This window comes from Phialemonium atrogriseum (assembly GCF_030411735.1).
Source record: "Phialemonium atrogriseum strain 8032-3 unplaced genomic scaffold QBC33scaffold_26, whole genome shotgun sequence".
Classification (NCBI taxonomy): domain Eukaryota; kingdom Fungi; phylum Ascomycota; class Sordariomycetes; order Cephalothecales; family Cephalothecaceae; genus Phialemonium; species Phialemonium atrogriseum.
This window is the reverse complement of record NW_026848163.1, coordinates 335,034-356,086: the sequence shown is the minus strand read 5'-3', so window position 1 is coordinate 356,086 and position 21,053 is coordinate 335,034. Positions and strand designations below refer to the sequence as shown.

The window sequence follows — 21,053 nt, the reverse complement described above, 5'->3', positions numbered from 1 at the left end:
CGCGAGGCATAGGTAAGGTGTTGTGGTTCGAGGGAACACGTCGACACGATAGGAGTGTGGACAAATTCTGGGGACTGCTGAGCCAGACAGGAAGTCTGAACTTTTGGAGGGCCATTGACCTATCACATCTAGGTATGGTCCAAATGTTCCATCTTCTCCTTCCCTATTCATTTGTCCTGAAAAATACCTACCTACCTAACCGAAGCTAGCCATGGGAAGCCAGATCCAGGTTCCGCTCATAGACTCGTGCTTTCCATATGAACCACCAGGTCCTCCACTAATATAGGTATCCTCCACACAAGCATTTGTTCTTGTCACTTTCGGCTCACTCCTAGCTGTCAGCCTAGCTTCTCCCAACACCATTCAATATCGACGCATGCTTGGCATGAATGTGTCTCTCTGGGAGATAAGTCTACATTCACTATCAGTGCACATATCTGCTGCCGATTCACTCTAGGCATATCTCTCTACCTATATATACTCTCTCTATCCAGGCCAAGGCTTCATTCATCCCATCAGCAAACCCTCCTCACTCTCTGCAGTTGTCTCGAGAGGTTATCCATCCTTTCAGTAGTTCATTAAATCAACAAAGCAGACCAAGATGAAGGGCCTCCACAGCACATTGTTTACACTTACCATCCCGACCTTCTTTGGCCTCTTCAACCCTGCCGAGTCCGCCAAAGTTCCGCCGGCCGCCAACCGTGCCCCAGCCAGGCATGTCTTTTCCGACGCCTGTTACCAGTGGAACATCCAGACTTCGTGGTCTATTCTGGCCTGGTGTCAGAATGATGAGGGCCAGTACGGCAAGACCATCATTTCCATGGATGACGCCCTCGCCAATGACTACGGAGTGCTCGTGGCCAAATACAAGGGAGACCTCAGTTACTCCTGTGCCACCTGCGGGCCTGGCACAACTTGGGGCATGGTGACCTGCTTGTGTGGGAATGGAAAAGGCGTGGACGTCTATAGCTCGATTGACCTTGGCAAGCACCTATTCCTTGTTCTCCGTCTCTCTTAATTCCTGCTAACTCCCGTCGTTTCTAGACGATGCCCTCGAGGTCTATCATGGCATCCTATTCCCCAAAATGCCCACCATGCCTGAATCCACCGATTACGACCCCGACATCGCTCCTCGAGGCCGCCGCAGAAACTCGGTCGCCCCTGAGCCGGCCCATACGGATGTCCCAACCCCCGAAGGAGGAAACCCCAAGCATCAGCCTCGTGGTTAGCCGGCTTCACTTGCGGTGTAAGATGTCTCCGATGACTCTCTGGTTATGGTTCTTGGCAGGTCTAGACAGGGAATGGAGGCTTCATTGGCAGCCGGGTTTGGAAAATCACTCCATTAGGCTAGTTATTGATTAATGGACACCTCGCGGCATCCCTGATCCCAGTTGTGATAAACTTGTATTCCATACCATATTCCTAATATCATGGTGTCCAGTTCCGAAGGGGAGTAGAAAAGCGACTTGTGCAGATCAAGAACCGCCGGGATGTAATTCACGCCGAACGCGACTCCAAGTTGTTGAGTGTACCCTTTGAAGGAGTAAAATCCGAGTCAACACACCACGGCAACGTCTAACATTCTGAAGTTTCTAGGATCAACCACGGCTTGCCGCCAACGCCACAACCGGCCACATCGACGTAGGAATACAGGCCTCTTCGAACGCCGCTGACAACCATCACGCCGTACCATAAAGCCCAAGATCGCACTAGGTTTTCCCGAGAAATCAAGTACAGCTTACGCCACAACGCCCAATGCCAATCTTCCTACCCTATCACGAGACAAGCCGAAAGGAAAATTCAACTGTCGGCCAAGTAACCGTGGCGACGAGGGGAGTGCGACCGATGCCTCCTTTCCAAAGACGGTCTCCGAGGAACATACCCAGGCAGGCAGTCCGTCGATGCCATCCCCCTTACTCGCGTACTCGCCATCTGTCCCCCGAGGGAATCGCGCCGCCGAGGGTGTACAACCACCCGACCATCTCTCGACCGCGAACGACGATCCCGCCAGTCCGGGGAGCCACGCCCACGAGACCCCTCCCCGCCGCCCTCGGCACCCGCACTCGCACCCCCCCTTCGACCCCGACCCCGCCCCCTGCGATGCTGATCCGGGAATCCCCCCCCCTCCTCGCGACCGCCGCGCACCCTCTCCTCGTGCTCCCGGCGACACTTCTCAAACGCCACGAGCGCAAAGGCAGCGCCCAGCCCCGCCTTGGCGAGGTGGGCCGCCCTGTGACGGTGGTGGTGGCCGTCGCCGTGGCCGTCGCCGCTGCTCCGTACCGCCGCGGCCAGCTGGTCGGCGGCAAGGGCGGCGGCTGTGAGGCCCGCGACGAGGTCGATGTCCTCGCCGAAGTCAACGCCCTTGGTGAGGGCGCGGATGCCTCTCGGTGGTGGTCGTGGTGGGCTTTGCGTGCCTGGTTGGGAACGTTTCATTGGATTTTTTTTTGGTTTCTGGTTTGTGGAAGGTTTGCTGTTCGGTGCCTCTTTCTTATTTTGATTTGTTGTTTTTGGCTTAGTTGCCTCTCAATCCGAGGCGTACTCCTCTCATTATATGTTGTCATTCCGACCCTGAAAGTCCCGGTTGCCAAGTGTGGCGGGTATTTGCGGCCAGGCAAAACAGGGGCGAGATCACCTGTTCCTCCCCCGTGACCAAAAAGTTGTTGCTTCCTGCAGGAAATCAACGTGCCGTCTGCTTTGGACTACTCAGCAGCATTGGTAAGGTAGTCTGCTGACGGTTCCCTGATATCCGTATATTGTAAATTAATTCAACCGATGGCGTATGTCCTCGCCTTATCTGTCACCTGCAATGGACCACTGCCTCTCTAAAGCTGATGCCCACGAGATTTATGGCGGCCCTCGAGTCTGCTGGTGATTTGGGCGCATCGATTTGGACAAACAGTGGGGATATCCGAATGATTTCCCAACGGGTATTCGGTCGCGGAAACCCGACGTCAACCAAGTTTTAACCTTATCTCAACGACCTTCCCGAACTGTCAGCCCTGGAGGGGCTAGAATCAACGCCACATTGCAAGATGTGCCGAATATCTCGATTTGGTAAGACGGGTAAGACGGAAAGGCAAGTGAGACGGGTGAGACAGGCAAGACAGGCAAGACGAGAGAAGACGGCTTCGTCGTCAGCGGCGCCCAGCTGGTGCCGAGCTGGGGCCGGATTGCTTCCCATGCGTAACCCCATCTTTCGTGCCGGCTCCGACACGTCCTCGAGTCGGGTTTGGCCCGTAAACAATTGGGAGGGCGGCGGCTAGCGGATCGGCAGCGCCTGCCTCAAACGGGCGGTTTCCCGTCATCTCAGGGTTTGTTCACCAGAATGGGGTGGAATTGAGATCGACGAATAAGAATACCGGACATGGATGGCAGATTCTAATCGAAGACGAAGTTGTTGGGCCCACATACCTGGTGGTTCGTGCATGTATGCATGGTACTGTACTGTACAACGTCACTTCTGGCAGAAGATCGTCGCTCCAATGTGCCCCGATCCCCCGCAATCCTTTTGTTTCTGCTTGACGCTCTGGAAGCCGGTACAAGTGCCGCCTCCCAGTGTCCCGCCTCCCACATCTTTCCTCCGGGTTTGCTCATAATTCATAACAAGTCCCCCTCCCTCAACAATAGCCCTTCCCTTCCTTCTGATGCACCCGGACTCCGTATTTTATCCCGAAAGTGATGGCGACCGAAGACTTCCCACTCAAGCAAGGGAGCCGCGAAGCGGATGAGCTGGAGAAGCAGGGCAGCAGTGACGAGACGGTCGTCGGGAACACGAATCTCACACGGAAGCTTCTGTGGAAGCTCGACACCAGGTGATTTGGGGCCTTATTTATTTGTTTATCTACGCCGATTCAAGAAGGCCCCGGGGAAGGCGGGAAAGGGGGAAAGAAAGTCGTGGTGTGAAAGGAACGGTGCGGCTAACATGGGAGTAGAATCCTTCCCGTGCTCGCGCTGCTCTTCCTGTGCTCGTTCCTCGACCGCACCAACGTTGGCAATGCGAGACTGTACGGCCTCGAGGACGACATACACATCACCGACCACCAGTACGACGTGGGGCTGGCCGTCTTCTACGCGAGTTACATCTTCAGGTGAGACAGTGGCTTTAATTACATCCTGTTGCCCGTCCCGAGAGAGCCGGAAGGCGCTGACCCGATTCTTTTTCTTCTTTTCCTTTTCGCAGCGAGGTGCCCAGCAATCTGGTCCTGAAGAAGGTCACGCCGCGGGTGTGGCTCCCGCTCCTGACCTGTGCCTGGGGCATCATCTCCATGTGCCTCGGCTTCGTCCAGAACTTTGCAGGGTTCGTGAGCGTGCGGACCCTGCTCGGGCTGGCCGAGGGAGGCCTGCTTCCTGGAATGGCGAGTATCCATCCATCCGGGAAGACTCCCGAGTACTCATCGCTGACTCGGACAAGTGTTTCAGGTCCTGTATCTCTCCGGCCTATATACCCGAGGAGAGCTGGCGCTCAGGATCGGGCTCTTCTACACGGCCGCCTCTCTCTCGGGCGCGTTCGGCGGCCTGCTGGCGCGCGGGATAGCCGAGATTGGGACGAGAGGTGGACTCTCGAGCTGGAGGTGGATCTTCGTCATCGAAGGCTTGCTGGTAAGTTGCGATGCAGAAGTGTGGGACGGGGACCCGCATCCACTGACCTCCAAGTAGACTATTGTGGCATCCATCGTCGCCTTTGTGCTGCTACCCAATAGCGTCGCCGAGGCTAGGTTTCTCACCCCCGAGGAGAAAGAGCACGCTGTCCAGAGACTCAGAGGAGGAGAGAGCGGCAGTGGAACTGAGGAGTCGTGAGTATCTAGCCTAGCTCGTCAGCATTATCGGAACTAATTGAAATGCGGTCACAGCGAAGTTGTGGAGAAATTCTCCTGGGGGGAGGTTATGCGTGGAATCTTTGACCTCCAGACTTGGCTCACAGCTTGCGCATACTTTGGGATCCTGGCCGGGCTCTACTCGTTCGGGCTCTTCGTGAGTGATGACCCCTATCCTTTTAGGGGATATTCAGATTGGCATGGCTCATACTTCTCAGCTTCCGACGATTATCGCGGCCTTCAACTACACTCCTAACGAAGCCCAGCTCTGGTCCGTCATCCCGTATGCCGTTGCGGCGGTCGTTACAGGTATGTTAGAACACGCCTCTGAGAGAATCCACGTAGCATGTAAAACTAAACGTTATCCCCCTTCAAGTCCTCGTTGCCCTTGTCTCGGACAGGCTCAAGGTCCGAGGCATCATCATGCTATTTACCCTGCCCGTCGCCATCATCGGCTACGCTGTCATCGCCAACACCACAAACGCCAAGGTCAAGTACGGCATGACGTTCCTGATGGCAACCGGCCTGTACAGCAGCGTCCCGCCGGTCCTGGGCTGGCTGTCTAACAACTCGGCCGGCCACTACAAGCGGGCAACCGTGTCGGCTCTGCAGCTGGCGATTGCCAACTGCGGTGGGTTCGTCACCGTGTTCATATACCCCAAGGTGCAGGGGCCGCAGTACCACAAGGGCCACACGATTGTCCTGGGCTTGCTGTGCGGCGGGTGGTTCCTGTGAGTACATCTCTCCCAATTCTCGATTCAGTCAAGCCCAAGTCGCTAAGACAGGATAACCAGGATCTTGCTCAATGTCTTGCACGTGGCAAAGATCAACCGGGATAAGGCGAGAGGGAAGTATGATCAATTCAGGGGCTATGGCGACGACCGCGATCCCGATTTCAAATTGGTCACTTGAGCTTTTCCGGCAGATCAGGGCGGCTTGGGAATTGGACCATCTCAGGCTGGGGAGCGGTCAGGTATTAAAAAAGTTCCAAGCCGGCGACATCTCTTCGCATTCCAATGCCAACTATCCCCGACCAAGCACCAAACCATAGCTAACTGGGGAGGACGCAAGACGGAAGTGGGGTTAATATAATAAAGGGATAATATTTCGATACACGCTCGAAGAGATCCAGATAACTCCAAAAGAATCCGGGGGCGGGCCGGGATCGAAGCGGCGCCCCTTTAAATTGACAATTGAAGTCAAGCCCCAGTCTAACGTGAGCTCAACAACAACACCATCCATATCCCGATTGATTCTAGACCAACATTTGCGCGGACACTACCCATGCGGAGAGATCTTGGCAAGCCAAGAGGATCTCGTCACTCCCCAATGCTGGTGATCCCAAGTGCATGCCAAGCCTAGACCAACTGCCGGCACCAGGCAGACCCTGGTCTAGGCTGTTCCCTTCCAGCCTGCTGGTGCACAACTGATAATAACTGGAGTTAAAGCGTTTCTTCAATCTGGAGATATGTTGAGTATCATGAAGCGCGTTTATATTGCGCGGGGTCGCGTTAATTGCCAAGAGCCAGCCTATATACAGAGACCACAAGACGCCGAACCTCTCCCAATGACTAGAAATACGTCCAGATGCCCCCAGGTCCTCTCAACAAGCAGTCTCCCCGCAACGACCACCCTCTCCTCCCAACCAGCTAGAAACACCTCACCATGACTCGCCCCAGCCTCGGCACGTACCCGTGCCTATGCCTCGCCCTCACCCTCGCCCTCACCCCCCTCGCGAACGCCGCCCCGGCAGCAGCCACGGGCTGTGACCGGGCGGCCCTCCTGGCAGCGGCGGATAAATACGTCGAAGCCCAAACGGCCGGCAGCCTCGACCCTCTCCAGGACATCCTCTCCGCCAACTTTTCCTACGTCGAGAACAACGCCGCCACCGACGTCTCCTCCGGCGTCCTCAGCCACGCCCTAGCCATCGACCACCGGCGCAGCACAGCCGACACGACCGACTGCGCGACCTACACGGAGCTGATCAGCACCGGCGGCAAGGCTCCGGGAACGGGGGCGGGGGCGGCCAAGCCATACGTGATCGGCACGCAGCTCCGGCACGACCCGACCACGCTCTCCATCGTGCTGATCGACAGCGTCGCCTCGACCACGGGATCATGGTCCTTCGACGCGGCCAAGACGCTCTCGCACGTCCTATCCGAGGACTGGCCCGCCATCCCCGCCGACCGGCAAGACGACCGTGCGGTCCTGCGGCGCGCGGCGGACGCGTACCTGGACATCTGGAGCAACGCCACGGCGGCGGACGCGGTGCCGTGGGGTACGCCGTGCGCGCGGCTCGAGGGGTCGGCGTACACGGGGCGCGGGAGGGCCGACGACTCGTGCAAGGCCGGGTTGCCGACGAATCACAACCAGGCGCCCAATACGCGCCGGCGCTATGTGATCGATGAGGAGGCCGGTTCGTGCGACGTGCTGTGTGTGTGGGAGCATATGATGATGGCGGCGGACAGCCATGAGTTCCGGCTCGAGGGTGGGAAGCTTCGATATGTACATACTATAACTGTCTGTCCTGGCCAGACTTGTCGACTGTAGAGCATTGGCTGGGCTAGCCTGCCTTTCTTGATCTCCATGTCCAAACTGAATGTGTTGTTCTCTACTGTGGGTAATGAGCCCCCTCTTCTGTACTGTGCAGGAGGGCGAACATACGGACTCATGGAGTTCACATGCCGGGCAGCCGTGTGTGAAAGCTGAGGGTATAGGTAGGTGCAAGAGTTGATAGGCATGGATCTGTCGTGACATTCTCTGCAAGCAATGAAGGGAGTGCGCTCACTTAAACGCCGACATCGCCGCATACCAAGGAACAACAAGGAACAACTGGTACGTTTAGTAACAAGTCAGAGCTGGCGGGGCGGATATTTTTCGTACGCACTAGGCGGGCAAGAGATAGCAGATTGAAGCACAGAAGCACAAACACCATGCGTCCGGTATCGGGACGGCCGCAACTGCTCAGTGGGACTGAAGGGAAGAAAAGGTTTCGCTCGGCATGCACACGGCTTGGGGGATGCGGATAAGCACGGCGGAGAAATCGACCTGCAAGGCGTACACGCCAACAGACATCATTGCAGAGCCGGAAGGGTATAGTAACCGAAGCAAATGCCAGCGGACGACATGCACCCCATCGCTACAGTTGAACCCGCGAACCGAGAACGCCTCAGAACCCCCCAAAAGTCCCTCACACCGTCTCGATATACCTCCTCACCTCCCTGTCAGAGAAGTAGGGTCAGCAACTACTCCAGGGTGAAACGGGAACGTACCGGCAAAAAGAGAAGAGAAAACTCACCAGTCCGTAACGGCCTCCTCCCACAGGCGAATCTCATGCTCCCTCGTCCCACCAAAGTGCTCCACAAACGCGTCCCCAAACACCTCCCGCGCGACACTCCCGGCCCTCATGAACCGCGCATTCGCCTCCCCGAGGCTCCTCGCCAGCCTCTCCCCCGCGTCCCCCGCCCCGCCGGCGTCCTCGCCCCTCCCCAGCGGCGGGCACGGCAGGTCGAGCTCCCTCTCGACGCCCCTCCACCCGAGCCCCAGCAGCGCCGCCAGGACGAAGTGCGGGTTCGCGTCGGCGCCGGGGACGCGGACCTCGAGGCGCGTGGCGGCCGGCTTGGCCGTCGGGGGCGTGATCAGGCGCACGCCGGCGGCACGGTGCTCGAGCCCCCACGACACCGTCACGGGCGCCCAGAAGTTCTCCACCAGCCGCTTGTAGCTGTTGACCGTCGGCGCCAGGAGCGGCATCACGTCGGGCAGGCCGTCCAGGATGCCCGCCAGGAAGTGGCGGCCCAGGTCCGACAGGCGAGCGACGTCCGGGTAGGGGGGGTCCGGGTCCGGAGGGTCGCGGACTAGCAGGTTCTCGCCGCTCGTGGCGTCTACGAGCGATATATGCATGTGGCCCGAGTTACCTGGTAGGCCCTGCTTTGGCTTTGCCATGAAGCATGGCGTGATGCCGTATTTTGTGGCCACCGACTTGACGACGTATCTGCATGCGTTGTTTAGCAGGGTGTCTCGGGGTGCAGGGGAGGATGGAACTAAGACGAGAGGGTATGGTGGGTTGGATAAACGGCTGGATGGGGCATGGGGACGACCAACTTGAACAGACTCGCGCGATCTGCCATCTGCTTGATCTCGCCAAACTCCAACGCCGCCTCAAAAACCCCCGGCCCGCTTTCAGTGTGCCACCCTTCGATATTACACCCGAACGTGTCGCAAGTGTTGAAGATGTCGTAGTAATAGTCCTTGTTCTCCATCGGCCGGGTCAAGCTGTACCCAAACATGCCTTCCGTAAGAGCGGGTAGCGTATGGGGTGCGTTGTCACGAAGGTAGGCGGCCGTCGAGGTCGTCGAGGTGCCGGAAGGTTCGGTGGGAGCTTTGAATTGGTAGAACTCGTACTCGGCTGGATGGGGGGTTCAACCCGTAAGCTTCGATCTCCTCTCCGGGCCGGGGTAGGAAGCCTCTTACCACCAGCCATGGCTCCATATCCCCGAGCTTTCAGCTTCTCCAATTGTGTCTTCAACAAACCCCGTGGACACGCCGAAACGGGTTCGTTGGTGTCGGGGTCGTGGAAACTGACCAAGAAGAAGGGCACATTGTTCTCCCAGGGGATTCGTCGGAAGGTGCTCAGGTCTGGCACGGCAATGATATCCTGGTATCCGTTCTCACTGTTGCTTATTTTGAGCTCGCGTATGTACGTCTTGTCGTGCATGTCCCAGCCGAAGATAACAGAGCAGAAGCCAAAGCCGCTGGAGGCGATGGAGAGGAACTTCTTCTTGGAGACGAGCTTCCCTCGCAAGATCCCGTCGACGTCGATGCCGGCGAGCTTGACAGAATTGTCGCTGGCGAGGAGATCGGGAAGGTCTTCAACTGTGAGCTTCTTAGCTTCCGGGTTCGAGGCTTCGGATGCCATGGTGAAGGATCCCGGCCTTGCCGCCAAGCTGAAGAATGGCTGGGTTCTACGATGGGTTTAGCAATGCCGCAATAGCAATCCTATCACTTGAGAGATCACAGTGAGCAATGGCAATCGTGAGTCCGTGTCATCAATCCGAGTTCATTGACAAGCTATTGATTGTCTGGGGAGGGGTTTCCAAGGTTTGTGCATCGCGACAAGTGACGAATCCCGTGGACAGCTAACGCGAATCAATGACCCCCTGGTAACGATAAGCAGCTCCCCATCTCAAATTGGCAGCCACAACCACCAGCCACACTACGTCATGACTCTGCAGGCCAGGGTCCCTCACCCTGCTCAATTGGAGGCGGCCATTGGTCAGTTTGAACCTCAGCGATGGCATCTTAAAAGGTCGCGTAATTATTCCTCAAGGTCCATCCAGTTCATGAGAGGCCAGCATGCCTAGTGTCCGTAATACTTCCTCCCGACTGCTGCAATGGCTTTCAAAACCCACCAGGTCACCCCTGAGTCGGTGTGGGGATTTACGCCCCAATGAATGACTGTTTCTGATTGGCCAAAACGTAGTCAGGCGTCCATATCTGAGAACAGTGGTACCTGAGGTACCTATCTCCTGGTTCCACCATGGACCCCTCCAAAAGGAGGGAAGGCATCGGTCACGAGAACAACTCTGAGCCCGCCACCAGCTCACTGTTCCCCAGCTCCCATCCTCCTTCCACTTCGCCTATCTGAATCAACGATGGCAGAGACACGTGGCCGTCTAGCTGGAAAGAATGCCATCATCACCGGCGCAGCTGGGTAAGTTGGGCGTTCTTATCGTGCAGCAGCGGTGAAGAGAGATGGGGGAGATATACCTATCTCCCGAGACGAAAGACCGCCATTTGCAGAGAGTACTGACCTCCGACGCAAGTGGCATTGGTCTCGAGACCAGCATCCTGTTCGCCAATGAGGGCGCCAACGTCCTCATGGCCGATATCTCGGCGCCGGCTCTGGAGAACGCCCTGGCCAAAGTCCGCCAGCTCGTGCCGGCGGCGAAGCGTGTCGAGGTCATGGTAAGCCCGATGCCTCCCTCCTTTCCGGTTCTTGATTTGCGACTTGTACCTCTCTGCATTTCCCTTACTAAACGCCCCGCCCCCTTCTTCCCCAGCTTTGCGACGTCTCCAAAGAAGCCCAGGTGCAAGCCCTGGTCGAGTCCGTCGACAGCTGGGGCGGCGTGGACGTAATGTTCAACAACGCGGGGATCATGCACGCGCTCGACGCCGATGCGGTCGACACGCCCGAGTCGATCTGGGACCTGACGCAGGCGATCAACGTCAAGGGCGTGTGGTACGGGTGCAAGCACGCGGTGCTCTCGCTGCGGCGGCACGGCAAGGCGCGGGCCAGCATCGTCAACACGGCCAGCGTGGTCGGGCTCGTCGGCTCGGCGACCCCGCAGCTGGCCTACACGGCCAGCAAGGGCGCCGTGCTGGCCCTGACGCGCGAGCTGGCCATCACCCACGCCCGCGAGGGGTTTCGCTTCAACAGCCTCTGCCCCGCGCCCCTCAACACCCCGCTGCTGCAGGACTGGCTCGGCGACGACGCCGCCAAGCGCGCCCGCCGCGAGGTCCACTTCCCCACCGGCCGCTTCGGCGAGGCCGTCGAGCAGGCCCGCGCCGTCGTCTTCCTGGCCAGCGACGAGAGCAGCTTCGTCAACGGCCAGGATTTCGTTGTCGACGGCGGCATGACCAAGGCCTACGTCACGCCCGAGGGCCCGCGTGCCCCGGCTCCGGTCAATAATGCCCTGAAGGATAGCCTCGATTGAGTCATCTTTGCTTTTGGGAGTTGACATGTCTCTCGGTTGGGTTTAGAAGAAGGGGAACGACAGCGAAGGCTGGGCGATGATGCATGTAGGGGGCCACGTGAGTTCAGTCAGCCCAGATAGAAACTGGGACAGGTGTCAGGATGCAATGAACCTGCGCCTGTATCGCCTTTCCCTCTATTTAGTAACTGCGACATGCTTTTCCAGTCCCGCCGTGGTAGAGCACGCATCGAGTATTGCACTGTGGCCCCGGTCCGGACTCGGCTTCAGTAACATAGCAAGATGACATATATACTACAATATACGTAGTATATACATGAATGGTCGATAAGTCTATCCAGTTAAGACCACAAGACGCCTTTCCCAATGCTTTTACGGACAAAATGCAAAACTAGACTGCCACTCATTCAAACTGGCCCTCAGTATTTCCCTCCCCCATGCTCTTGCTCCCGCTACTCCCGCTCTGAATCGCCCCAAGTATCCCATCAATATAGCTCGCGCCACTCCACTTCTGGTGCGTGAGCACGTCGCACCCAAGCTCCTTCTCCCGCCTCTGCACGAGCTCCACATACGCAGCCATGCCGTCCGTCTTGAACCCCTTGGCCAGCTCGTTGGTGATGGTGGCTGTGCTGTGCACCCCCGCCAGGCTGACCAGCTGCAGCACGAACCCCTCGCGCGCAATGTCCCACACGAACCCCCTCAGCGTCTCGGGCGTGAACCCGTGCGCCATCCAGTTGAACGACGGCGACAGGTTGTACACGAGTCCCTTGCCCGGGTGGCGAGCCCGCACCGCCCGCGCCAGCGCCGTGGCTACGCCCACGTCCGGGTCGCCCGTCTCCACCCACAGCAGGTCCGCGTAAGGGCCGAAGGCGATGGCCCGCTTCGTCGCCGCAGGCATGCCCGCCCGGAAGTGGTAGAAGCCCTCGCGCGTGCGCGGCACGTCCCAGCTCCAGTAGACCGGGGGCGCGCCGGAGGGGGTGAGGGAGGCGGCCAGGGCGCGCCGGGCAGTTACGCCCAGGTCGCGGTCGGCCTCTACCTTGGCGGTGTAGCCCTCGGCGATCTTGGCGTCGGGCACGCCCTGAGATCGCAGGTGGGCGACGGCGGCCTCGTCAAAGGTCACGAGCTTGGTGCTCTTGACCCAGTTGGCCTCGAAGGCGTCGATCTCGGCACCGGATGCGCCCCGGGCCTCCATCGCCTGGATGGTCTCAGCGAGGGGCTCGAGGGCCGGATCAGTGGCGCCGAGGATGAACTCGTGGTCGCGCACGTCGATGGCGCTAGAGATGAGCTTCCCGGACTCGGAGTCGGTACGGGCGATGACGAGATTCTCGGCGCCCATGACGTCCCACTGGAAGCGGGCCGCCACCAGGCGATTGATGTGGTCGCCCGTCGGCACCAGCACCTTGCCCGCCAGGTGGCCGCACTTCTTGCCGCCGTGCAGCTGGTCCTCAAAGTGCACCGCCGCCGCGCCGTTCTCGGCAAACAGCTTGGCCAGCTTCAGCACCGCCGACAGCCCGCCATGGCCCGTGTCGCCGTCGGCGATGATCGGCCGCATGTAGTCGATGTACGGCGTCTGCGCCCGCTGCTCCGCCGTGAGCTTCCGCCGCGCGTCCCACTGCTTGCGGTCGTGCATCGACTGCGCCTTGGCCATGCGCTGCACCTGGTTGGGCACCGTGTTGTAGGGGTAATCGCCAAAGTCGGGCGACACCTCGTTCGTCGTCGTCAGGACCGAGGAGCATGCCCAGCCCGAGAGGTACAGGACCTCTTGGTGAGGAGCCTGCTGGGTCATCTGGATGGGGTCGATCGCACCCACTGTGAAATGTGTCAGTGACTGACTCTCTAACAATCCCGGGCGGCAACCACCGACGAGGTCAAGACTCACTTGTGTGGATGGGCTCTCCCTTTGCCCCACGTTCCCGGAGCAAGTCCCACAGCTTCCGAGCCATCACGGAGCTCGGGTACGACTGCTGGAGCGAGCCACGCTTTGACACGACATCTGCCGCACTGTATGGGCGCTTGATGCCCTCGTACCGCGGGGATGCCCACCATGCCTCGACATCCTTGAGCTGTTGCTCGTAGAGTGCGTCTTCTGCCGCTCCGGCCTTCTCGGCTTCAGGGAGGAGTTGGAAGGAATCGGACGGGAGGGCAGTCGACACGGGAGGGCTGACGGGCGGCAGGGACGCCATCCTGCTTGCGACAGTGGCCGAGAAGAAGCGCTGGCTCGCCCTGGCGGAGGGTTTGGCCAGAAACACGGAGGATCTCACCGGAGTGGCCCGGCGAGGGATATGTCGAGGGATGCTTCGCAGCATGACAGCGAAGATTCCTGTCCAAGCTGGTGGGTAGTAATGTTATTTCTCCCGGCACAGGATCAAGTCAGAAGGGAAAAGGGGTGAAAGATGGGGTAAAAAAATGTGACGAAGTCGTCAGCAGCTTCTCTGTGATTCACCTTTCGGCTCTTCAACAGGCAGGAGCGGCTTCGGCCGATCGGCGAGTCGGTGGATTGGGTCAAGCGGCAAAGCATTACCGAATCGACGGCTGATGGAGGTGTTGGGCGGGACCAAAGGATGCAGTCTGATTGGCCAATGCCTGTGTCACCCCACTCTGTCCGGAGAACGGGAAACCTTCCCAGCGGCTTTCCTCGGCTCCCTGGACGTGCCAGCCCGAGCTCTCAACAGCAATGAAGCTGTCAACGTTTAAGTTTTTTCCCACAAAACCTTGACCACGCCCAATATTTTCCTGCCCATTCTTCCCCTGCAGGGAGATTAGATACTACAAGGCTCAGACTGAACTATCAGCAGACTCCGCCGGTTCTTTTGAGCAGATAGAGCTTCCTCGGCTTAGTACCCCGCAATTTGCTGTCTCTTGACCAGTGACAACCTTATAACATGGCTATGAACTTGAGCAAGAGCTCGCGAGCTCTGGGAGCTCTCCGGGTAAGCCCCCTTCACACCTTCCAATTGGGCCACGTCAGGGTCTGTATGCCAGACCTCCAAACTGACTTCACCAGCCCGTCGCCGCCGCCACTTCAATTGCCAATGGCCCCTCCTTCTGCTCCAGGAGGAACTACTCGGCTTCCTCGGAGCCCGACCTGAAGGCGACGCTGAGGGAGGCGATACCCGCCAAGCGCGAGCTCTTCAAGAAGGTCAAGGCGCACGGGTCCAAGGTCATCGGCGAGGTCAAGGTGGAGAACACGATCGGCGGCATGCGCGGCCTCAAGGCTATGGTCTGGGAGGGCTCGGTGCTGGACGCCAACGAGGGCATCCGGTTCCACGGGCGCACCATCAAGGACTGCCAGAAGGAGCTGCCCAAGGGCAAGACCGGCACCGAGATGCTCCCCGAGGCCATGTTCTGGCTGCTCCTGACGGGGCAGGTCCCCTCGGTCAACCAGGTCCGCACGTTCTCGCGCGAGCTCGCCGAGCAGGCGCAGCTGCCCCAGTTCGTCAACAAGATGCTGGACGACTTCCCCAAGGACCTGCACCCGATGACCCAGTTCTCCATGGCCGTGTCGGCCCTCAACTACACGTCCAAGTTCGCCAAGGCCTACGAGAGCGGCCTGGCCAAGGCCGACTACTGGGAGCCCACCTTTGACGACTGCATCTCGCTGCTGGCCAAGCTGCCCACCATCGCCGCAAAGATCTACCAGAACTCGTACCGCGGCGGCGGCGCCCTCCCCGCCGAGGTCGACCTCGAGCAGGACTGGTCCTACAACTTCGCCGCCATGCTGGGCAAGGGCGGCAAGGAGAACGAAAACTTCCAGGACCTCCTCCGGCTCTACCTCGCCCTCCACGGCGACCACGAGGGCGGCAACGTCTCGGCCCACGCCACCCACCTCGTGGGCAGCGCCCTGAGCGACCCCTTCCTCAGCTACAGCGCCGGTCTTCAGGGTCTCGCTGGTCCTCTGCACGGGTAAGCACGCACACCTCTCCTCAGGATAACTGCCAGTAATACACATATCTAACCCTCTCCCCAGCCTCGCCGCCCAGGAGGTCCTCCGCTGGATCCTCCAGATGAAAGAAAACATCCCCTCCTCCTACACCGACAAGGACGTGACCGACTACCTCTGGTCGACGCTCAACAGCGGCCGCGTCGTGCCGGGCTACGGGCACGCCGTCCTCCGCAAGCCGGACCCACGCTTCGAGGCCCTGATGGACTACGCCGCGTCGCGGCCCGCCATCGCCAAGGACCCCGTGTTCGAGCTCGTGCGCCGCAACAGCGAGATCGCTCCGGGCGTCCTGACCAAGCACGGCAAGACCAAGAACCCCTACCCCAACGTCGACAGCTCGTCGGGCGTCCTGTTCCACCACTACGGCTTCCACGAGACCCTCTACTACACCGCCACCTTCGGCGTGTCGCGTGGCTTGGGCCCGCTTGCCCAGCTGGTGTGGGATCGTGCGCTGGGGCTGCCTATCGAGCGGCCTAAGAGCATTAACCTCGAGGGTCTCCTGAAGCAGGTTGAGGGTGCTTAGGCAGGCGAGTTGGGGGGGAGTTTGGGGGTGGGTGTATGCTGTGGGTGATTGTTTGCGTTCTGGGCTGGGTTTGAGACAGGCCTGGGAAGAGGAGTGAGTTGACAAGAGTATGGGGGGTGTTTAGACTACCGTTGCAGCTCAGTGCTCGACGATGACCTCCGCTCGGATCCGTGTGTTGAGCTGGGTGATGTTGTTGACACTCACCTTTCACTCACTGACTGTCGGTCTTTCTGTCTTGTCCGTCTTTCCATGTTCCAAATTTTCTGTGTACTCAAGGAAGGTAGTTCAAAAATAGAGCTTGGTCTGGTCATCTTCCCCCGCCCTCCCCACTGTCTATACTCAACCTGATATCACCCCGCCAAGACCCCACGGTCAAGATGCGATCGTTCTCCCGTCCGTTTCGCCGCCAAGATATCAGATTGAACCCGCTCAAAATAGACCTCACTCTCCGCAGGCATTTACCATCGTTCAGCCAGCGTTACATCGCCATCCCAGGGGCAATTCTGCTCTGCGCAATGGTCCATCCGAACTCGCCGAAAGCGGTTCAGGAAGGATTGCTGGTCTTTTTCCCCTAAAAAGGGTTGTGGGGGGGCAAGTGGGGAGGTCGCAGTTGATCCCCCGGTGTCGTCGCGGTCGAAAACTCGGTTGCCGGAATACGTACAACAACCTTGTTCCTGGCCTGAGCGGGAGGTCGGAGGACGAATGAAGTCCTTCAATCTCAGGGTGGATCGAGTCACACGGGTTGGTCAGGTTTCGGGGGCCACCCCTGGCCGGCGAGCAACGGAGAGGAACGTGGCAATATGTCAATATCGACCCGCAGAGCCTGGAGTAGGTAGTATTTCTTCATATCCCGGCATATCCTGGGGGGTGATGACGGTCTGCCTGTTCTATTCTTGGGGTGTTGCCCAGGCCTCGTCCCACATCGGTCGGCAGGTCTCGATAGTGGTTGGTGCTGCAGGGTGAAGCCTGTGGCCTGGTTGTCGATATACCCCCCAAACTTGGCAATTGGCTGGACCACGGTTACAACCCGGGATCTAGGAAACAAAAGACGGCAGACTCATCACGTGTAAGACGATCTCTCACCCTTCCCTCCCCACCTTATACTCGTGTAGTATATAGGTGTGGTAGGTACACTACGGGGAGACATGAGGCGAGACTAGACAGGGCCGTGCATGCAGCCGGGTTGAGCGGGTCGCAGCAGGAACAAGCACCACCAGCAGAGGTAACAAGCAGTCTGCAGGTTCGGTTACATCCTGCGGTCAGACCCGAGTTCCTGGCTGTGACGTACCTACCTGTAGAGAGGTGCACACACTTGAACCCGAGGGGAAGCATGCTCTCAATGAAGCCCCTCAGGCGAGGCGTAATTCTGTCTAGTACACACTTCACTGCTTCACTGCTGAAGAACGACGAGGGCGTTTTATCCGGCCCCGACGGCTCAGATAGTCTGTGCTGGAAGTCGAGGAGTACGAGGGGGCTAAAACACGCGATCAGGAAGGCCCGATCAGGAAGGCAAACTCTATCGTCACCCAAGCAAGCAAGTTCCTTGTCTAGGCCTTCATCTAGGCCGAAGTGGCAACGAGCCATCATCAAGACCAAAGAGGCTAAAAGCGAGGGGCGAAGACATGCTCCTGGTATGCACGGCCGCCGATCATAAGACGCGGGGGGATCGTGAAGAGAGTTGACCAGAAACGAGGAACAGGGATAGCTATACTTGCCCGGCCCATATGCAAGGGTCGAAGAGCCTCGTTCGCGGAACCAATCGAGCGGCATCGAGGCTCCGCTGCGATCCCGTGTCCTCAGAAGCCAGACAAAACAGGTAAATAGAGAAGTCCCGCTAAAAGGAGGCCTTGCAGATGTCTGTGTCTTCCAGCCCGTGACACGGCACGGGTCAATTCAGGACTGCAGGCATGCTCTTACCCAATTCGGGGGTGTAACCACATCGGGAGACCGATGAGGGGGAACATGTGTATAGTACTGAGCCAAGGTAGTGTCTTGGCTCCAAACAGTAACCCAGTAAATATCCCACTCCGCTTGCAGGGGCAAGAGAGCTCGGCCAGGGGGGTAACGAGCGACGAGCGACGAGTGACGAGTGACGAGTGATGAATGACGAATGACGAGCAATAACGAACTGAATGCCTAGGTAGGCTAAAAGACGGTTCAGTTTAGGCCCTTCTCGTCGGATCCAAGCGGCTATCCACAAGTCCAGGGTCTCATCAGGTGACCACCTGCCATAGCGAATGGCCTGATATAGGCCCGGATGTGTGTTGCGAGTGTGTTGCGAATGCCACGCCTCAGCCGGGTTCCAGGGAAGTCTCCGGGAAATAACCACAGCCTGCCAATTAAGCTTAATCTATCAGGCCCTGACATGGGCACCAAAATAGCAACAGGCCTTCCGCTCTGCCCAGACGGTCGGTGGCTCCAGGGGCATCTCGGGCAAAAAAAAAAAGAGGGCCGCGCCAAGGGCCGGCTCAAGAGCTGGCAAAGGGGGTCTTCGCTAGGCGTGTCGAACGAAACAGTCGACATCCTGGAGGCCGAATTGATGGGACGCGCATCTTTTTTCTTCCTTCTCTTTTCCTTTCTCTTCGTCTTTGCCTCAATTGTCTCGATCAGGGGGTTTGAGGCCGTCCTTCGGATGCATGGGGATCCTCACAGGTGCTCCTCGCCATCGGGCTGTCCGAGATGCCCCGAGGCGGTCCATCGATGCCAGTTTCAGGATCAGGGCAATCCTAGCTGGCGGTCCCTCAATCCAGACCAACACCTAGGTTAGTTGCCAGAACAACCAAGGTGGCATCGAAGCTCGTCGTTCAATAAAAACCCAATATCAACAGCAGACCTCGGCCGATCTGCAACGGGCTAGAATGCAGCTTGTCGCGGAGGCGAGTTTCTATAAAAAGAATTATGGTTAGTTGCGCCGTGTATGGGTAGCATTGTCATTTGCGTGTTCTGGGGGGTTCGTGTCCGCTTGGGGTTGAGTTCATAAGTGGTGGGAGTGCCGCTTAATATGATTTCATTTATGCCCACTTCAACCGCAAATTTGCAGAACCGTCGCGCCTGCGCCCATCGAGGCTGATGATGGACTTGGTCGACTTTTGGGCACGCCACTCGATGTTTTTCGAACCTTCAACAGTGCCTCCGAGATTCAGAAGACGGGATCATTGGTGGAGGCCGCAATCTACCACGCAAATTAATGATCTCGACCAAGGGCCTACCCCTTGGCCCTCACCACCACGCCCTGCCGACCCGGTGGACTGTACGAGGGGCAATTTTCCGCCTTGGTATCCCGAAACCATCAATCTAGTCCCTGGTCAGCGGAATGTGGAGAGACGGGGAGGGGAGGGAGGGGAGGAGAGAGGAGGGATGAAGCCAGGAACGGAGGCAAAATGGATATAAATACAGACGTCGCCGCGATCATCCTGACTACTTTCCTGTTCTGCATCCCAGCATCAATCCAGCCTTCCAACCTTCCAGCCTTCCAGACTCAGAAGCCTCCAGATCTGCAAGATCATCGTCTCTTCAACCTTCAAAACCCACCTTTTTACCAACAAAGCCAATATGCGTTCTCTCGCTTTCCTCCTCCCCGCCCTCGTGGCCGCCTCTCCCATTGGCCCCACCGGTCCCGATGGCTGGAATGATGGCCCGGACCCGAATGAGATCCAGATCGTCGATGCCAGCTTCTCTGGCAACGGCTGCCCTCAGGGAACCGTTTCCACCAGCATCTCTCCCGACAAGACTGTAAGTTCTGCGCAGAAGGGAAAAGGCGGGGCAAGGCCGGGCTTCCGGCCCGGGATCGGCCTCCCAGCACCGACCGTGAACATCGCACTGACTCTTTTGCCTACGATAGGTCATCACTTTCGGCTTCGACAGCTTCCAGACCTACATCGGGCCCGACTACAACCCCACTGACCGCACCAAGAACTGCCAGCTTCACTTGAACCTCAAGTACCCCGGTGGCTTCCAGTTCTCCGTTGTCGACAGCACGTACCACGGCTACGCCCAGCTCGACGCGGGCGTCACGGGCACCTTCTACTCCACCTACTACTTCAGCCAGGACGCCTCGGCGACCACGACGACCCAGACCTCCATCTCCGGAGGCGGCATCTGGGAGCAGGGCCAGGTCTACACCAAGGCCGACACCGTCCCGACCGCCAGCTACATCTTCTCGCCCTGCGGCGCCAACGGCATCCTCAACATCAACAACCGCATCGCGCTCACCAGCACTGACAAGTCCGCCAGCGGCCTGCTCACCGACGACGACGCCACCGTCGCCTTCACCCAGCAGATCCACCTCAGCTGGAAGTCGTGCAAGAAATAAATGGCTGCATCGGGGGTTCCCGAGGGCGGGGACAACGCGGAAGCGCATCGAGGGCTGCATGATCGCAGTATCCTGACACTTTCCCAGTGGCCAATTTCTTTTTACCTCATCTTGCATAGGACCGGGGGTCCGGGGGCCTTCTCTTCATTCTTTCATTCTTTTTTTTCTTCCGGACAGACGGATTGGGTTGTCGGGGGCGGTTGACACGGAACTCAAAAGGACAAGGAGTACTTGCCTGTTTGGAGGAATCCCTGCCATGGGCGGGACGGTTGAACACCATTGGCAGAGGCCCGCCGAGAGTGACGGGCAGAGCGACGGCATGATCCCCCGCCACTTGTTTCCAGGTCCATACGTATCTATCTTGTTTCTACTTCGCATCAGTCAATCAAGCCTTTTCACTGAATGAGCCATTTGCAAATACAGCATGCAATACAACATGCTTCCGTGAGGCGGCGCCATCCAGTGGGAGAATGGACAACCCGGAGCTGTGCTGATCTAATCTGATTGGGTAAGTAGCTCATCGGCTCCGAGCTGGATCTGGCTTCATCCGGTGGCTGCTAATTGACGCTGCGGGTTCCTAATCGTCTTCCGAGTCCGACTGTCATGCTGCCATGCCTGCAAAGTCAACTTCGCCAAGGCAATGCAATATACGGGGGTCCCGTATGAAGCGAGCAAGTTGGGCGGTCTTCGAATGCAAAGTCATGTTCCTGGACGAGATTGAATGGCCTTTCAATCAAAACGCAGTCGCATCCAT

At 58.3% G+C, this 21,053-nt stretch overlaps 9 protein-coding genes across 9 annotated transcripts; 6 read left to right on the top strand and 3 right to left on the bottom strand.

Annotated features, from left to right (window-relative positions):
* Nucleotides 1–580: 580 nt before the first annotated feature.
* Nucleotides 581–1,229, top strand: QBC33DRAFT_596067 (uncharacterized protein; the record flags this gene model as incomplete). Its single annotated transcript, XM_060431859.1, has 2 exons — nt 581–983; nt 1,045–1,229. The coding sequence occupies exons 1-2, from the start codon at nt 602–604 to the stop codon at nt 1,227–1,229; spliced, it is 567 nt and encodes a 188-aa protein (XP_060280366.1). The 5' UTR covers nt 581–601.
* A 2,187-nt stretch (nt 1,230–3,416) lies between these two features.
* QBC33DRAFT_548227 (major facilitator superfamily domain-containing protein) lies at nt 3,417–6,090 on the top strand. The gene is made up of 9 exons (XM_060428812.1): nt 3,417–3,812; nt 3,933–4,088; nt 4,181–4,355; nt 4,420–4,599; nt 4,657–4,793; nt 4,851–4,971; nt 5,033–5,123; nt 5,191–5,545; nt 5,609–6,090. Exons 1-9 carry the CDS (start codon nt 3,679–3,681, stop codon nt 5,724–5,726), a joined length of 1,467 nt encoding a protein of 488 aa, XP_060280365.1. The 5' UTR covers nt 3,417–3,678; the 3' UTR covers nt 5,727–6,090.
* Nucleotides 6,091–6,262: 172 nt separating this feature from the next.
* Nucleotides 6,263–7,364, top strand: QBC33DRAFT_498250 (uncharacterized protein; the record flags this gene model as incomplete). Its single annotated transcript, XM_060425612.1, has 1 exon — nt 6,263–7,364. Exon 1 carries the CDS (start codon nt 6,480–6,482, stop codon nt 7,362–7,364), a length of 885 nt encoding a protein of 294 aa, XP_060280364.1. The 5' UTR covers nt 6,263–6,479.
* A 640-nt stretch (nt 7,365–8,004) lies between these two features.
* Nucleotides 8,005–9,729, bottom strand: QBC33DRAFT_457976 (putative glutamine synthetase; the record flags this gene model as incomplete). Its single annotated transcript, XM_060424874.1, has 4 exons — nt 8,005–8,035; nt 8,113–8,805; nt 8,916–9,219; nt 9,285–9,729. The coding sequence occupies 4 exons, from the start codon at nt 9,727–9,729 to the stop codon at nt 8,005–8,007; spliced, it is 1,473 nt and encodes a 490-aa protein (XP_060280363.1).
* Nucleotides 9,730–10,164: 435 nt separating this feature from the next.
* On the top strand, nt 10,165–11,890 carry QBC33DRAFT_548218 (putative short-chain dehydrogenase). The gene is made up of 3 exons (XM_060428811.1): nt 10,165–10,524; nt 10,637–10,778; nt 10,874–11,890. The coding sequence occupies exons 1-3, from the start codon at nt 10,466–10,468 to the stop codon at nt 11,525–11,527; spliced, it is 855 nt and encodes a 284-aa protein (XP_060280362.1). The 5' UTR covers nt 10,165–10,465; the 3' UTR covers nt 11,528–11,890.
* QBC33DRAFT_572831 (isocitrate lyase) lies at nt 11,634–14,043 on the bottom strand. The gene is made up of 2 exons (XM_060430670.1): nt 13,404–14,043; nt 11,634–13,333 (listed from the first exon to the last, which is right to left on the bottom strand). Exons 1-2 carry the CDS (start codon nt 13,828–13,830, stop codon nt 11,928–11,930), a joined length of 1,833 nt encoding a protein of 610 aa, XP_060280361.1. The 5' UTR covers nt 13,831–14,043; the 3' UTR covers nt 11,634–11,927.
* Nucleotides 14,044–14,312: 269 nt separating this feature from the next.
* Nucleotides 14,313–16,317, top strand: QBC33DRAFT_209280 (citrate synthase-like protein). The gene is made up of 3 exons (XM_060422643.1): nt 14,313–14,454; nt 14,529–15,427; nt 15,492–16,317. The coding sequence occupies exons 1-3, from the start codon at nt 14,407–14,409 to the stop codon at nt 15,985–15,987; spliced, it is 1,443 nt and encodes a 480-aa protein (XP_060280360.1). The 5' UTR covers nt 14,313–14,406; the 3' UTR covers nt 15,988–16,317.
* Nucleotides 16,318–17,018: 701 nt separating this feature from the next.
* On the bottom strand, nt 17,019–18,001 carry QBC33DRAFT_209266 (uncharacterized protein). Its single transcript, XM_060422642.1, has one exon. The coding sequence runs from the start codon at nt 17,755–17,757 to the stop codon at nt 17,086–17,088; it is 672 nt and encodes a 223-aa protein (XP_060280359.1). The 5' UTR covers nt 17,758–18,001; the 3' UTR covers nt 17,019–17,085.
* A 1,538-nt stretch (nt 18,002–19,539) lies between these two features.
* On the top strand, nt 19,540–20,299 carry QBC33DRAFT_562197 (uncharacterized protein; the record flags this gene model as incomplete). Its single annotated transcript, XM_060430194.1, has 2 exons — nt 19,540–19,719; nt 19,829–20,299. The coding sequence occupies 2 exons, from the start codon at nt 19,540–19,542 to the stop codon at nt 20,297–20,299; spliced, it is 651 nt and encodes a 216-aa protein (XP_060280358.1).
* Between the last annotated feature and the right edge of the window lie 754 nt (nt 20,300–21,053).

What these genes read in the sequence shown, in the direction of transcription:
- QBC33DRAFT_572831 (XM_060430670.1), bottom strand. Translation starts at nt 13,830, where the DNA reads ATGCTGCGAAGCATCCCTCGACATATCCCTCGCCGGGCCACTCCGGTG. An exon ending in GGGAGAGCCCATCCACACAA is followed by an intron (nt 13,334 to 13,403) that starts GTGAGTCTTGAC and finishes CACATTTCACAG; the next exon opens with TGGGTGCGATCGACCCCATC.
- QBC33DRAFT_209266 (XM_060422642.1), bottom strand. Translation starts at nt 17,757, where the DNA reads ATGCCGCTCGATTGGTTCCGCGAACGAGGCTCTTCGACCCTTGCATAT.
- QBC33DRAFT_548218 (XM_060428811.1), top strand. Translation starts at nt 10,466, where the DNA reads ATGGCAGAGACACGTGGCCGTCTAGCTGGAAAGAATGCCATCATCACC. An exon ending in ATCATCACCGGCGCAGCTGG is followed by an intron (nt 10,525 to 10,636) that starts GTAAGTTGGGCG and finishes CTCCGACGCAAG; the next exon opens with TGGCATTGGTCTCGAGACCA. An exon ending in CGAAGCGTGTCGAGGTCATG is followed by an intron (nt 10,779 to 10,873) that starts GTAAGCCCGATG and finishes CTTCTTCCCCAG; the next exon opens with CTTTGCGACGTCTCCAAAGA.
- QBC33DRAFT_548227 (XM_060428812.1), top strand. Translation starts at nt 3,679, where the DNA reads ATGGCGACCGAAGACTTCCCACTCAAGCAAGGGAGCCGCGAAGCGGAT. An exon ending in GAGGCCTGCTTCCTGGAATG is followed by an intron (nt 4,356 to 4,419) that starts GCGAGTATCCAT and finishes CAAGTGTTTCAG; the next exon opens with GTCCTGTATCTCTCCGGCCT. An exon ending in TCGTCATCGAAGGCTTGCTG is followed by an intron (nt 4,600 to 4,656) that starts GTAAGTTGCGAT and finishes ACCTCCAAGTAG; the next exon opens with ACTATTGTGGCATCCATCGT.
- QBC33DRAFT_209280 (XM_060422643.1), top strand. Translation starts at nt 14,407, where the DNA reads ATGGCTATGAACTTGAGCAAGAGCTCGCGAGCTCTGGGAGCTCTCCGG. An exon ending in GAGCTCTGGGAGCTCTCCGG is followed by an intron (nt 14,455 to 14,528) that starts GTAAGCCCCCTT and finishes TGACTTCACCAG; the next exon opens with CCCGTCGCCGCCGCCACTTC. An exon ending in CTCGCTGGTCCTCTGCACGG is followed by an intron (nt 15,428 to 15,491) that starts GTAAGCACGCAC and finishes CCCTCTCCCCAG; the next exon opens with CCTCGCCGCCCAGGAGGTCC.